General features: G+C 39.9%; 1 protein-coding gene across 6 annotated transcripts in view; it reads right to left on the minus strand.

Annotated features, from left to right (window-relative positions):
• The window catches only part of SH3KBP1 (SH3 domain containing kinase binding protein 1), a 188,824-nt gene that overhangs the window by 127,439 nt on the left and 44,781 nt on the right, over positions 1–16,604 (minus strand). For 4 of the 6 annotated variants that reach the window (XM_063083072.1, XM_063083069.1, XM_063083071.1 and 1 more), the window contains 2 exons: positions 10,724–10,798; positions 6,935–7,140 (listed from right to left, as the gene is read on the minus strand). In XM_063083072.1, coding sequence (XP_062939142.1) covers positions 6,935–7,140; positions 10,724–10,798 — 281 coding nt within the window. The remainder of the gene's footprint in view (positions 1–6,934; positions 7,141–10,723; positions 10,799–16,604) is intronic. The other 2 variants (XM_063083073.1, XM_063083070.1) reach the window with 1 other exon arrangement.

Raw genomic sequence — 16,604 nt, forward strand, 5'->3', positions numbered from 1 at the left:
GCTGGCACCAAAAAGCCAGGATTATTCTATATAAAGCCATGTCAGGTTAGTTCCTGGGATTCACCCGAGTATCTGTAACTTAACCTACCCATGAGTAACATCTGACACTCCTTTCCCTATGTGGTTGGTCTGGAGTGATCATCTGAATGACTCATAAAGAGGGAAGGAATTAAGAAAAAGAGAGCAGGGCCAGGCTGAGGTCCCAGGGAAGCAGCCTGATGAGGAAATTCCCCCTCAGGTTCACAGGTGGGAGACCTCTGAGGTACCAGCTGTATTCATGAGAATAAGGTCTCGTCTGGGCTGCCTTCTTGCTTATAGTCTTCCAACCCAGTCTCTAGGCTAATGACTCCCAAACTTAAATCTACAGTTCTCTCCTGATCATTAGACTTACATATCCATCTGCCTGGTGGATGCTTCCACTTGATAGTCCCACGAGTACCTCAAAATCCAGCTAATCCATGACCTTCCTCTCCAAATGTCCTCCTCCTCAAGTGTTTTCTAATCAGGAAATAGTACTACCATCCACCCACCTGCTTAAACCAATAGCACAAGGCATCATCTTCAAGTCTTCTTTCTCCTTTATCCCCCACAGACCATCAAACTTCTTGATTCTACCTTCAAAATATTTACCCAAAACATCCATTTCTCTCCATGACAATAGTTCAAACTGTTAGAGAGAACATCCCTTATCTTGATGCATCCTTCCATGTAAAGTGAATTCAAATGGACACTCTCTGGACACAACTAAATACTCCTGGCATCCACTGCCCCTTTATTCACTCTCCCCTGGGAGAGCAATATGGTTTATCTGATAGGTAAATTTAGAAAAAATAAACTGGGCATGCTCAGCTCAGCTCAGCTCTTCTATTTCCTCTCTTGGAAGCTGGCCTTCTCTGCTGTTCCTCAAGAGGCATGCCCTTCTACCTCACATGTGCCCAAGCTAGTCCAATATGGCTGAGACTTGGTGGGTGAATCTTATTTTGGGGATCAGCTAGCAGGCTCATTTGGCTCTCACACTAATCTATGTTTTCCAAGTTTGCCTTCATCAGTAATAACATTGCAATATAACATGTACAGAAAGATGCACAAATCATAAGCGTACAGCTTGAGGACTTTTCACAAAGTGAAATAAGATCTACATAAATAGAGGGATATACCATGTTCATGGATTGGAAAGGTGTCAATCACCGAAAGCATCTATAGATTCAATACAATCCCAATCAAAATCCCAGGAGGTGTTTGCTGTTTATTTTTTTTTTGGTGGTGGTGGGGGGGGATTGACAAGCTGATTCTAAAATTTAAATGAAAATTCAAGGGGCCAAAAACAGCCTAGACAATTTTGAAGAGGAACAAAGATCAAGAGAATGTAGAATGGGCATAAGAACAAGTAGACCAACAGAACAGAATATACAATCCAGAAACAGATCCACACATACACAGCCACTTAAGTTATGACAAAGGTGATAGGGCTGTGCAGTGCAGAAAGGACGATCTTTTTGATAAATAGTTCTAGGCCAACTGGATATCCATACTGATAAAAAATAGCAAAAATAATATTTTGATTCTCCATTTACTGACTCATTTTATTAATGAACGGGTCTAGAACCTAGATTGGAGGTGGGGGACTATTTATCAGGAGAGCCAATATAAGTCTCATCTCTCTTCTGAATTTTAGTCACTCTAACTTCTATAATCCACTCCTCACACTGAAGTTGAAACACTTTCTCTAAACCACTTATCTGATCATGTCACTCTCTTGCTTAAAACCCTTTGACAGTTCGCTCTCAAGATCAAGTCTAAACTCCTTAGCAAGGCTCACAGGACTCTTCATGATCTGGGCCCTGTTTCTTTTCCCCATTCTCATCTTTCCCCACTTCCCACTGGGGCCTCTACACACCACCTGTGCCATCTGTTTCCTTCTTCAAGGCATTCATACATGTTACTCTTCTCACTCTGTGATAACACAGAGATAACTCTATGCTCCTTTGCTTGATGAATGCCTACCGGACTCATGGTTCTCAGCCTAAACATCATTTCCTGTAGGAAGTGGGTACACACCCACATGTACACACAGTCTCCAGCCTCCTAAACAACTCACCACTTCCTGTCACACCCAAGGGCTCCTACAGCACAGCACTGTGTTCTCAGCCTGATCATGACACTTGCCATAATGTATATTATTGCTCATTTACTTTTCTGTAGCTCTATGAAGGTAGTAATCCGGTCTCCTTTACCACTGTATCGCCAGTGCCAAGCATTCAGTGAGCACTCAATAAACACTAGTTGAAATGAGGCACATTTACAATTTATAGAGTATTTTCAGCTACATATTTTTTGTAATGTCCTATGAGGTAGGATAGCTAAAAATAGTATTCCTATTTTACAGATGACCCAACTGAGGCCTACTTTCTCAAGGTCAGTCAGCTAGGACAATGGTACCATCCCCTCTAATCTTCTGGTATTTAACTTTGTTCATTCTTCAGCCACTCAGTATTTTCCATTATTTTAATATAGCACATACTTACAACCGAGCTTAGTTTAAATGGTACATTTTTCTCCAAGGTTCTTTTTTTTCTCTAACCTTTTATCAAAGGAAATTACCAACATGTACAAAAATAGAGCATAGTATATTAAACCCCTGTGTATGAACTACCCAGTTTCAACAATTATCAACTAACTCATGACCAATCTTGTCTCCCCTATGTCCCACCCACTCTTCCATCTTCCAGACTACTAGAAGCAAATCCCAGACATTATATCATTTCGTCTGTAAACACTTCAGTTAAATGGTGCATTAAACAAATCATTCACAGGCATATCCATTTGGTAGTATTAAAAAGATTGATAAGTGGGGTCCTTCCTTATAGCTTAATAAGAGAAGTAACAATACCTACACTCTCTACTTCTTTATGCATGGTTGAAGGGATGTTACGCAATGTTTCTCCTGGTGTATAATTTAATCATCCACTCTGGGTAGGGTTATATGGGTTAAAACACAGGTAAGACAAGCACAAAATTATCGACTGACTCAGAAAAGTAGATCTCAATTCTTCACAAACTTGAACAGAAAGTATAATATGATGCTTGCAGCTGTTAATAATTGTCAGATTCCCTTTTTCCCCTCATCCAGGTTATCAAACCAGCCATGTCAGAAGGTCAACTATTCCAGCCTGAGCAGGAGACCTACTTGGGCCTCGCCTGACAAATGCTGTCACACAGAGATCCAATTTGTGCTTCTGCAAAATCAAAACAGCGAGCTCAATCCTCAAAGGAAACTTTCTTCCTTAAACATAAATCTTGGACACAAAACCATCTCAAAAGTGATGAGAACCAGGTTGTACACTAATAAAACAATATCACACTCATCAGCTCTTGTGCCAGATTGTGCAATAACATAATAGGTCCATAAATCTAAGGCAACTCTCCGTGGCACCAACAACAGGAGGCGGAGATAGTTTCAAATGCTCTTAGATGTTGTAAAAATTGTCCAAAGCCAGAAAAGCAGACTGGGAAGTTTGTTTTCCCCAGAGGCTTCACAATGAGAAGTGTGTTAAGGGAGCTTCCAGCACATGGTTTCATTTTGCAAACAAATCAGGAATTAGGATGTACATGCGCACGTGCACACACACACACACACACACACATATATATATAACTCCAATGAAGTTAACATTTCATGTCATCAACACCAATACAATAAACCAATACAATAAACCTTCTCTGTTTCACAAAGATGCAGTGAACTATACAACTGCGATATTTTCATATAACTAATTTTTTTAACTATATCATTAACTAAGTTAATAATATATAACTGTACAACTGTTATATTATCCCATCTAGCCCTCTCATTCTATAGTTGTCTATAATCTCTAAAGTACTATGTTAATAATTTTAATATTAATTTGACAAATATTTATTGAGCACCTACTATGTGCCATCCATTGTTCTAAGCACATAGTATACATCAGTGAACAAAATAAACACTAAACATAATTTTAAAAATAAATATCACGTTAGAAGGTGGTACATGCTATGGAAAACAAAATATGTAGTGCCAGGAAGGGCGACAGGGTAAGGTCTGGGCAAAGACTATAGGGAGGAAAGGGAGACAGCCATGTAGTCAGGTAGAAGGAGAGCGGCCCAGGCCGAGGAAACCGCTGTGGCAAATGTCCCCCAGTGAGAGTGTGCATGGCATGTTTGAGAACGAGCAAGGAGGCTGGAATGAAACAAGCAAGGGGAGAGCAACAGGGAAGCAAGTCTGAGCAGTAATGGGGTTGGGTCACATGGGCACTGCTGAGGACTTTGACTTTTGTTCTCAGGGGAGCCTCAGCAAGGGTATGAGCAGAGTAGCACGATCTGACTTTGGTTTTCAAAGGCTCGCCCTGGCTTGCTGTTGAGACTAGACTGCAGGGGGAAGGGAAGAAGCAGGAAGCCCTATTAGGGAGCAGTAGAGGTGATGAGGCATGGGTGGATGATGGACATACTTTGGAGGCAGAGCTAATGGGGTTTCCTGATGGATCAGATGTGGGATGCAAGAGAAAGAGGAAACAGGGATGACACCAGGGTTTTTCTCCTGAGCAATGGGAGGGGGGTGGCATAGCCTTCAACTGAGATGGAGAAAGCTGTGGGTAGAGCAGTTGGAGGGGAACAATGAGTTCAGGTTTGGACAAACTGGGAGGAATTTAAGATCTCCAAGTGGAGATATTGAAGTAGGCAGTTGGACATATGGCTCTGGGGTTCAAGGAAGAAGTGTGCTGAGATGTAAATTTGAAAGTATTATATTTGACATTGACGTTGCTATTAATAATAACCCAATATATTACTAGCACTTAAAATAAATATTAATAGCAATAATAAAAGTCACACACACACACACACACACACACACACACACACACACACATAGTGTCCTCCTACACAGAGGAGAAAAAGACCAAGAATCATCAAGAATCATAAAACAAATGAAAGGAATGAACTGTTTGCTGACTGAATCAATGGTCATGTTCATTTCAACCACTTGAATAAAATGAAGAAAAACTGGGGTAAAGGGAATTTTCCTTTCCCCGCTTTTGAAGGTTCAATAATTTGAGTCTATAAAAGAAACTGACAATAGACAGATTAACAAGAGAAAAGGCATACAAATTTATTACATGTACATGTGCATGGGAGGCACACAAAATATGAGACTCAAAAAAGGGCCAGATGACTGAAGTTTTTATATTATACAGAAAGGAATAGAGGCTTGGAACCCCTGGGGGAGGTGACAGGTTATGGGAGGGTAAGGGGAGGAAACACAAGTCTAGCAAAGGCTGTCTTGTTATGCAAATGAAGTCTCTCAGGTAGCAGCCCTCTGAAAGAATGGTTGATAGCCTGTGGTAAAAGTTCCTCTGTCAGACCTTTAAAAGTGTCAGACCTTTTAGTCTCCCTTTCCTGTGAATTAATCTTTCCTAGATCTGGATAAGGGAGCCTCAGAGAAAGCCTCTGTATGCATCCCTTGTTTGCTTTATTAATGTAGACAGATGGAAATTTCTTGTACAAAAGGATAGCTTTTCAGAACTATTCCTGTGTCTACAGCTCCTCTGAATAACCATCTCGAAAAATGCCAAAGAATCACACTTTGGGGTGGCATATTTTAATCTCCCACACTTCCCAAGATGGGAACTTTCTCTTTTGTAAATATTTATAGGGATCTGAATGTGATCATGTGAAACAGAAGTGAGCTCACAAGCTGGGATACTAACGAGATAGTTTTCAGATCTTGAAAAATATTATATATTGAGTACTGAAATGAACAATGCTGGCTCAGAGAAGCTTCAACCAAAGACAAGTTTAAATGAAAGTCTTTAATTTCTAGGTATCTGCCCTTTCTGCCTTATTCATGTCTAAGGGGATTAAGTGCCCCAAAAGTTTTCTTTTCAGATTCTATTTCTAATGCATGATGAAACAGGGCAAAGTTGCTGGGTGTGGGTAGGGGGGTAGTTCTACAGCTGCAGATGATGATGTAAACCTTTAAAATTCCATCTCACCAAAAAATGGAAAACATTTAAAAGCCACTGATAAACTTGCGTTGGAGATGTGGCCAATCCCCCATCCCCCAAGCTTGCCGGCACAAACGCCAAAGCAAAAGTTTCAGCACTAAATCAAATTAACAAACATTCCTCAAGCACAGCACAAGTGTAGCTTATTATAATTTGGAAAATTCCACAGTATTTATCAACTCCTGAGCAAGGCTATGATGCTTAGAAGTGTACCACAGTAGACGTCAGTAGCAGCCACAAGCGCCATGGCTCTGGGTGTGTTGCTGTGGCAACCGCGTACTCAGTGGCAACATGCTGTCTGCCTCTGCCAACCCAGAACCAGAAGCAGAAGAAAACAGCCAGCTTCCTGATGGTGACAACCCAGGGAGTCACAGCACAGGCCATTTCTATCACTTACACACGCGGGAGACTTCCTTTCAGCAGTATGAAATCGTCTCCACCTAATTCTTAGAGATAAAACACACCATTCCTTTTCCCTACTGCAGAAACACAGTCAACACACCCAAGAGCAAAGCACTAGAGAAATGGACAAGGAGAGGAGAGAGATTGGTGGGTGTCTGAAAGCTATCACGGTCGTGTGTTTAGCTGGGTTCAGGTAAGAGGCGCTTGTCTGGGAAGGAGATGGAAAAGTGCTGGCCCATTTGAAAAGTCATCCTGAAAAGCATTCCCTAGAGAGATCAGTAAGAAAGGAAGCAGCAAAGTAGAGCATGAGCCTTTCGAGGGAAGCCCTTCCCAAGCAGAGACAGTGCTAAAAAATGGAAGAGGGCAAACAGCTAGCACACGAGGACATCAAAACCCCCTAAGAGGGAACAGAAGCCTCCAGTGCTGACCCCACAATGTACTTTTGGACATTCCACATTATGTTGAAATAAAACAGAAACTCTTGAACATACCTTTTCCACCGGCAGAAAGTCATTTTCTACTTCAATTGACCTTGGTCTTAGTTTGATTGGCTTGTCTTTGAAAATATCTCCAAAGCCCACTCCCTTAACTTTCTTGGGCTGGATTGCTGCAGTTGCCACTGTCCCATTGGCACCTTCGGACTTGGTACTGCTCGAATCACCCCCATCACTTTCGGAGCCTGTGGTTTCCCTTAAACCTGTCAAGAGGGGGGATGGGGAGAGAAAGAGCTCAGAAATCAGCCAGAGCCCTGAAGAACTTCACAGCCAGCCAGGAACCACCTCTAAACGTGTTACTGGGTCCAGGACAACTTGCACCAGGATTTTCTTTTTTCTGTATATTAAGTATGTTGAGTTTGGCTGGCTCTGAGTTTTGTTTGATCTCCCCAACCCCAGCCTTTAGCTTTAAGAAGTGAATCAAAACAACTTTTCAGAAAAATCTCATTCCGAAGCAGATCTCTTTGTACACATGAAATTTCACCCTTCTTCAGCCAGGGCCTTGTTCTGATCCAAATTTGTTTTGCCATAGTCTGTGCAATCACAACCCTTCCCGTGCCCCCCATTTGCCACCCCACCCAGTCAGTACCACATACTGTACCTCCAATCTCTATGACTCATGTCAATTAGCAATTAGCAGGGCAAGTAACATTTCCTAAAGGGAAACTGTAAAGCTAAAAGCCATTTCAACAAATTAGCAATTAAAGAAACCACACAAAATTATGACTGCCAAAGAATTAAATCTCTTCGGATGGCTTCACATGGAATAAATGCATGCAGACATGTTTCTCTAGTAAAACATTAAACCAAACTTGACATTAGGATGGTTTCACTAGCAAGATGATCATGTTTGTAAGAGAGGGAAAGGAAGCCACCCTCCCAGAGGCCTGAACCCCCCAAGCCTATAGCTCTTCTTTCCTCCTTCAACACCATCATTTTCCCAAAGCTGAATCCCTTTCCAAAGAAAAATACTGGGGAATAGCACTCTGCCTTTGACCTCTTGTGCATGTGTTGGAAGTCATAAAATAGTTATCAGCAAGACAATATGGACACTTACCTCCCCAGATTCTTTTTTTCCCCAGGCTTTGCCCACAACCGTGTTCCTAAAAGGAAGAGCCTATTTGTGTCTAGTTATTGTCTGGGTGTGAATTCTTCCTCTGATGCTTAGTACAATTATGCCATCAAAGAGCAGGATTCAAAGGATATTTTATGGAATACTAAACTGTCATTAAACCTGTCCCTAAATGCCTCTAGACATGTTGGATAGCTCCTGAACATTTACTACATATCTCCTGATCATAACAATCCCCTTGGAATGAAAGTACACCACCAAATTTTGTTCTCTATTAGCCAATTGTGCACTGTCCTCCTACAGGTAAGGTGGACTCCCAGTCCATAAGAATGATACACCAAATAATTGCTCACAAAAAATGTCATAAAATGTTGAAATCATTCAAATAAGGAAGTCTCAGTGCAGGAAGAAACTGTTAAAATGAAAACAGACGAAATATAGAAAGGTCATTATAAATTGCCAACAAGTTTCGAAATCAAATCCTTAAAACAATGGTTTCATTTGTTGTTGCTGCTGTTTTCTATAAAATGCTATTTTTAAGCCAAAAGGATAGGGGAGGAGGAAGATTACTGGTGCACATTTTAATTAACTAAAGAACAGCATTTGTGAGCAAGAACCGAGGACAGAACAATGAGGAACAGCCCACAACGAGGGGGTCGGCTGCAATTCACAGGACTGGATCTGAGTGTGCAAACATGGAGAACCCCCTGGCTTAACTATCTGTGCGTGTGTTTATCTGTTCATTGTTTTTGGAAATAACCCTGCTGGAGATATAATTTTTGAGTCTAAATATTGTGTCATTTCCCCCTTAACATGTTCTCATTTTGCCGTATGGATTCTTTCTATGTGATAAATGGCTTGTATATTCTTTTCTGGTTTGGAAAGAACCATTTGACGGTGAAATAAAGAAATGGTTAGTGGAACGAAACCATCACCACTCCCCTCCCACCACCACCACCACCACCAGAAGGCAGCAGGACAGATGGATTAGGGCAAATCTGTTTTAGTTCTTCAGAGAGAGGAATTTGAAGGGTTCTTCCGTCATTCTCCATTAGCTAGAACCATCATATTTTCAACCACTGCCAGCCTAATTTCACTGAGCTTCTGGTTTTAGGGATTGCTGCCTTCTGGGCTCATCTTAATAACTTTATATTAATCACTGTGAGAAATACTCTTTACATTACACAGGGAGAGGCTGCACAGTCATTCAACCACACGAGCATGACCTGGGAAGGAAACACACGGCAGATTTGTATTCCGGAAATTCTGGAAGCCTAATTCTATCACTTTTAAGTATAGAAATTAAACATCTGACTATCTACACTGGTGAAATAACTCAAAATCTATCTAGTTCCTTCCCTTTGGAGGGAAAGAAAAGTGTCTTTTCATTTTCATGTGTGTTTGGTGCTACGTGTTTTAGCTACTGGTGTCCATCACACACGTTATCTTGTAAAATGTCCCTATGTCATGCTCAGAATGCCAGATGACAACTCTTGGGCAGTGCAACCCAGAGTGAGGACTGTGGACCAGGGCCAGTTCATGCAGGGCTCATTACTGCTATGCAGTGAGATAAATGCAGAAAGTGTGTGCACGTTTATAAATGCTTTTAGTGTTAATAGTGTGCACTGGTGGTGTGACTTCCGGGCATGTGGCCAGTGGATTCATCTAGGTGAACAGGGCAGAGACCCCAATGTAGGTGCTGTCAAACCCCCTCAGTGAGGCACAGGTGGCACACTGAATATATAGTAAGGTCATGTACAACAGGACCATGCATCTGTCCACGGTGGATGGAAAAGAAAAGAAACTCCATCCCACACAGTTTGAGAAGCAGTCCTGGTGTTCACGTCTGAACCTCCTCTTTCATATCACATCCATGTACGTATATAGGTGTATATGGGCATTTAAGCAAACTAAGATGGATGCTTTTCCTTCAGGGTGATAAAAAGAGCAAAGCCTCCTCAAATTTGCTTCCACCGGTCCTGTAACTGTCTAGTTTTGTGTCATTTCCCCTACTCATCCAGCATTGATCAGTTCAGATCCACCAGCCATTTTTACTCACTTTTAAGTTAACACACATGTATAGTGCTTACTGTGTAGCAGGAACTGTCATGAGATTAATTCATTCATCTCCTACTCTTCAACTTTTGGCAGCCTTATTTTAAAACACAAAGGGCTACACATTGGTCCTGCCAAAAGAAGTCTGCCGTGTGGTGATTGGCTGAATGAGCAAAGCAAAACACCATTTCTGGCATGAACTTTCATGCCAAATTTTTATTTCTTTGAACCACGCAATGACGAAATGGTTTATTGATTTCCAATGACCCACTCAGAAAAAGCAATAACCATGAGAGGCTGACATCTCTGCAGGAAGCCATCTTACACCACCCCAGAAGCCCAGAGATACTGGAACAAATACATATGCCATGACTACTGCTCCTTTCTTTGCACACATGGTTCATGCACGCATGTCACATACATGAGAGAGGCACAAAGCAAATGAGAAAGCGCCAGGGGCTGGTGGAGGGGATGCTCCTGCAGCACACACCAAGGAGATGGCACTTATCTTTGGCAAATAAGTCCATGTCTTTGGATCAGAAGTTCACACAGACACTCGGCATAAGCAGGAGCAGCTCGGGGAAAAGGCAGCTGCATCAAAAAACACAAGTACCCAGATCTCATCTTTACAATTGCCTCCTGCTGTTAAGGTCACTCACTGTAATAGCGTCTGTGGCCCTCCGTCTTTCCCGGTGCAGCTCGGTACAGAATTGTCCCTTCAAAGGTAGTCTTTCCTGACAGTGAATGAGAGAAGAGAAGGGGAGAGAAAAACAAGAGAGGGGAAAGGGGGAGCAAATGATGGCAAAAGAAGGAAGAGGGAGAGTCTTTAACTGAACTTGCCTTCAATGAATCCGCTGCAAGAGCTTCATCCATAAAATTAACCAGAAACCATTAGGCAGAATTTAAGAATGTGACAGAATGAGCCCAAAGTCCCCATGCAACCATGATAGCACGAGCACCCAGAATCGGGGCTTGCCTCTGCAAATGACTGGCATGTACGTTATGCCCAGTTAAAACTTGGAAGCCATTCCAACACTGTAACTGAAGAATAGGAAAACCTCAATTAACCAGAGGGAATCCAGTTAACCAGATTCCTGAATTAACTTAACTGTACAGCACATCTACTCTTTGGAGAGTATGACCCAAGCATAATACAGATATAAGCCCTTGGTTACTTATCTTCTACCTTTATAGCCCTATGGGATAAATATTGATATTCATGCCCCCAAGATTCTAAACAAGACATGGAATACTCTTTCAAAGATTTGTCATCCTTGGTACCTTTAAGCAAGAAAATGTATTAATACACTGGGGGCAGGGGAGGACTTCTCCAATAATGTTTGAAACTGATAGTGGCATTCATATCAATATAAGGAGTTTTCTGCTTAGCATCAAGGACACCAGAAAATACTATTTCCTGAAACATCTTAATTGAGGTTTTGCCATACCAGTCATGAGTCTGTACTTAAGCATGAGGACATAGGACTCACCCAGCGTCATATGTCAAATTATCTATTTGCTGTTGTTGTTACACGTAGAGGTTATCAATAGCATACATAAGACTGAACACATGGCTAAAGCCCAAATATCTCTGGAACCATGAAAAAGTACACAGAATACACACATACTGTCCCAGTTTGAGTATACTCATATCCACCCATCAACACACACACACACACACACACACACACACACACTCTACAGAGAGTACTACTGGTAGGTAAAATAACTTGCTAAAGGCAAACTCAATTAATAAATGCATTATTCTAAATTATCTAAGAAATGAGTTCTATTACGACTTGTGAATTCAATTCTCAAACTGGAGGTCAGTCATACAGCTTCCTAGTAAGTCTGAGAGATGAGAAAGGCAGGCTACATTTACAGAGAAGCAGAGAGTGGAACTGAGAAGAGACAGGGCAACTTGTCTCACTTCTTAGATACACTCCATATAAAAACGGGAAACCCAATAGGGGCCACAATGTCAGCTTCCAGAGCCTGGCACTCCTAATATATGAAGGGAATTGTGAACAATGAGACTTAACAACGTCAAATGCAAACAGGTGTTACCAATGTCCATATCCTATAGGCGTGTTTTGAAATCTGCCTTTCAGGACAGATGTGCTCCCTCCAATTAAAGCAAAAACTTAGGCATTCAAATCACTGGCTATGTAAGAAAAATCCAGAAAAACAACAAAGTGTCTCAAACGTTCTTGCTAGACTTGCAGTTCCTGAGGACTTTGATGACAAAAGCAGAGCAAGTAACAGTGGCTAGTTTTTATTTTAGGAATTTTTACTCTGCTTAACTTCAATCATTAAGTCAACATTACTCCTAAGGAAGACAGCTGTTTTGTGAGCTAGGGTCTCCAAAAATGAACAGCAGCAGTCCTCTCAGTGTCAGAAAAAAGTATAAGAAAAATAATATCACTATTTTGATAATGTTCCTCCAAGTACAACAGAACTTCCATGTGTTCTTCCCCAGGAACAAGTCTGAGAATCACTGAGGTAGACCATGGCCCTGATGTCGCTGAATGGTTAAGCCTTTCTGCAAAGTGTCCCTCTCTGCTGGCAGCAAGGCAATGTGAGATGGAGTCTGAGCTGGGTGAGGACACACAGGCATTCTACCTGAAGCGCAAAAGAGACAGGCAACTGGAAAGATCATGAATACAAGCAATTATTTATTTTATTGGGGTAAATACTATACTGTCAATTAAGTATTAGTATCTGAAGGCAAACACAATAAAAGGGAAGAATTTTAAAATTCAAACACAAAAGCATATGCTTACGTTAACATCTAAGTTTGCCTGAAACACTGCTTCATCAATTTGCTAATTGCCCTTCCTTGCTAATAGAACATCATACCAAAACAAATATCCAATACTAAAAAGAAAAAAAAGTCTAGAGATGCCACAGAGTGGAATTTGTCAGCCTGGCTTTCATTTTTATAGGTGAGGAGTACTGAGCCATCTGTTTCTTATAGCTAATGAAACAGTATTTCTGTATCGTGGTACTGGTTTGCCATACTTTTTGTTTGTTTGTTTGTTTGTTTGTTTGCAGCTGGCCAGTACGGGGATCAAACCCTGGACTTTGGTGTTATCAGAACCACTCTATGAGCTAAATGGCCAGCCTGCCATGCATTTTAAAAAGTCATCTTCATCTTTGTCTTAGCTTGACAAGTCACTAAAGTATCAGAGCCTAAACTTTTCAAATAAGGAATTAGGAAAATGAGAAATTCAATTCAAATTGAAAACCCATGCTTATTAATGGTTGTGGAAAGAAAATGCAAACTTTCTCCCTCTGAAGATTATGGAAATGACTGAAAATGTTTCTGTAGCTACAGGATTTTATTTTTTTAAAGACAAGAATATATTTTACATCAGTTATTTGAAATGAAATAATATCAAAAAGATGTTAAAAATAGAAAAGACATTTATATATTAAATGTGAGACAAAATATGTATGAAATGAAAATTGGACAACATTTATATCTGGATTTCTTTGCCATATAAAAGCCCAAATAACTCCTATAGTCAGGATATTCTGTGATTATAACATTTAGTAATCAGCTCTATTTCATATTATTTAGGCAACAGTGGTGTGTGCACAACTGTAAGTGAAAAGGCTATTAATTAATCATGATCTGTGATACTAAGAAGAAACAAGCTAAACTGTACTCGGGTTTGAAATTTGTCAGATGCTCCGTTTGCATAATAGAGGCAACATCAGAGTGTGTGGAAGGCCTGCATGTCATTTTAGCCTCATCACTCACAAGCCAGGCCATGCCCAGGACTTAAGTTCACTGGGCTTTAGTGTCCTCATCTGACACCAGGCTAAATGATCTCTAAATTCCTTTCCACCCCTACCATCATAATATGCTTCCTACACTATTAATGCAACTGCTTGGATGCTTTGTTTTATAAAACCTAATTTACTAAACACTTTTTTTGGACTCTTGATCTATTACATGCGAGCCCATTTCATTCTTTAAACAAATTCCTGGTTGACACCACTCTGTAAGCCCTGAAGAGTGACTAGATCTGGGTCATAATCACCAGTGGCTGCTGACATTCAAAAAGAAAGATGTCCAGACATTATGAGTCTCCAGGCGGACTATCCATCACCACCTAGGAAGTAGGTTTACCAAAATATATATACACATACGCACACACACATACATAGTGAACCTGAATCTAATCAAGTCCCTAGATTTAATTATCAATATATAGGAATGCAGATTAAATGACACAGCAGAGATGAAATGAGCAAAAGCCAGACTACAGGAAACTAATGGACAAAGAAGCTCAGTTTCTTTAGCAAAAAATTGCAAGAAGAAAAGGAGATATGAAGAAGAAATCTACAGATTCAAAAGACTTGAGACATATAAACTAATCACAATGCGATATATCTTATGTGGATCCAGATTCAAGCTAACAAAATGTATCCAAAAAAAGGACTATTAGGGAAAGTGCACACTGACCACATGTTTAATTATTTTAAGGAATAGCCATAATTTTTGTGTATGTGTGTAATAGTATTTTAGGACACCCTTTTACTGATACATATTGAGATATTTATGGATGAAATTATATAATATCTGGAGTTTGCTTCAAGGTAATATAGGAGAAGAGTGTGCAGGGCTATAATTTTAACAAATTGGCTATAGGTTGATAATTGCTGAAGCTGGGTGATGGGTACACAGGCGTTCATTACACTATTCTTACTTATGTATGTTAGAAATTTTCTATAATAAAAGCTTATAAAAATCTTTTTTAAACACTACCTTTAAGGTTTCATAAGCTCTGTGAATGATGAAGATGTTTTCAAATATAAATATGCAGCAAAAAGTTTTTTCCTACACAACTATGAATTTTCTTCTGAGATAAAATGTTTAAACCAAAATATCAACCAATATCAACCAACTGTTGTAACTCTTTTCCTTAATAGACTAGATTAACTTGAACAAAGATCTAAAAAGGTTTAGAGGTTTTCATAACCAACCACCATATGTAAAAATATATCAGAGTAAGAGAAAAATAATTTCAAGCAATTTTCACCTGTCATGCAAAGATAAAAATGCCTCCTTAGAGAAATAAAATATATGGCAAGCATTTATTTAACCCTACCGTGTGTCAAGCAGTCCTGGCATACTTCCTTACAAATATAATGTCAGTATTTCTTCTATCACATTCATCTATTGCTACATAACACTCAATAACTACCTCAAATACTTTCTGGAAGTAGAAATGTGAAGAGTACAAATACCAAATAAACATGTGCACATATAGAGGTAGGAGTGTATGTGTGCGTGCGTGTGTGCGTGTGTGTGTGTGTGTGTGTCAGAAACAAAGAGCTGTATAAAAATTCATTGTACACAAGGTTCTCTTCATAAGTACCAAGATACAGATTTTATATCTTTTAAAAAAAAAACTCACCCTAATGTTTGGTAGCATATAAATTAAGGGATTTTTAATTTTTTTTAATTAAGGGATTTTTATATGACGTCACTATGATCTCTAAAAATTACCAATATGGTACAAACATTAGGAATTTGACTTTGTCCCAGAGCTATGTACTGATTAAGCAATCTCTGTAAAAAACTAAGTTCTGAAGAGTATTAAGTGGGCTGGTCTAACAAAGACTTTGATTAAGTACATTTTAGCTCATATCAGAGTAAAAAGCTAGATGTCTTTTGTGCATTAACTACATTTTGTCTTTTTAAGCTTTATGGGCAAAAGTAAATATGCATTTACTATAATTACACAAGATGTTATTATTGGGGGAAAATGGGTGAAGGGTACATAGGACCTCCCCGTACAGTTTTGTGTTTATTTTTGCAACTCACTGTGAATCTATAATTATTTCAAAACAAAAATGATTTTTGTTTGTTTGTTTTGTTTTTTAATTAAAGCACATTGAAACTACTAACACCATTCTCTGGGAGTAGAGAATAAACAGATTCACTCCAAAACCAAAGGTTCCACTTAAACAAATCCTACCAGTATACATGATTTCTGCATGTGATCTGATCTGATTATATAAATTTTAAAACAGTCACACACTGAAGCAAATCCAGAGGGTAAACAGCTACCGAAAATCCTGTCAGAACACTGAGAGATGCTATTTTTCTCTTTCAGGCGATTATTTTAATCTAGCAAGCTACAGGGACATTATTCTCAAATCTGCTTCTATGAAGCCCTTTGTGACCACCACCCATCCCCACATCCCCAGGAGACTGGCCTCTCTGCCTTTATATCCCACCCTGGTACAGACACCTGCTAACAGAGCACCTGGGCCACTTTCCTGAACTTCTGCTGATCTATGTGTCCCCCTTCTGCAACGTGAGCTTACTGAAGGCAGGGAACCTGTCTGATTTGTCTCTGCGTGAGGGTACTTCAAAAACTTCATGGAAAGATTGTCTTATCTCTTAAATCTATTTTCCATGAACTTTTTGAACTACTCTCACATATCTTCATGCCTTGTACAGTGTCTTAGTAACAATGGGGGCTCAATAAAGACTGAATGAATGAAAAATAGAGAGAGGAA

Source organism: Cynocephalus volans, chromosome X (assembly GCF_027409185.1).
Source record: "Cynocephalus volans isolate mCynVol1 chromosome X, mCynVol1.pri, whole genome shotgun sequence".
In the NCBI taxonomy this organism is placed as follows: Eukaryota; Metazoa; Chordata; class Mammalia; order Dermoptera; family Cynocephalidae; genus Cynocephalus; species Cynocephalus volans.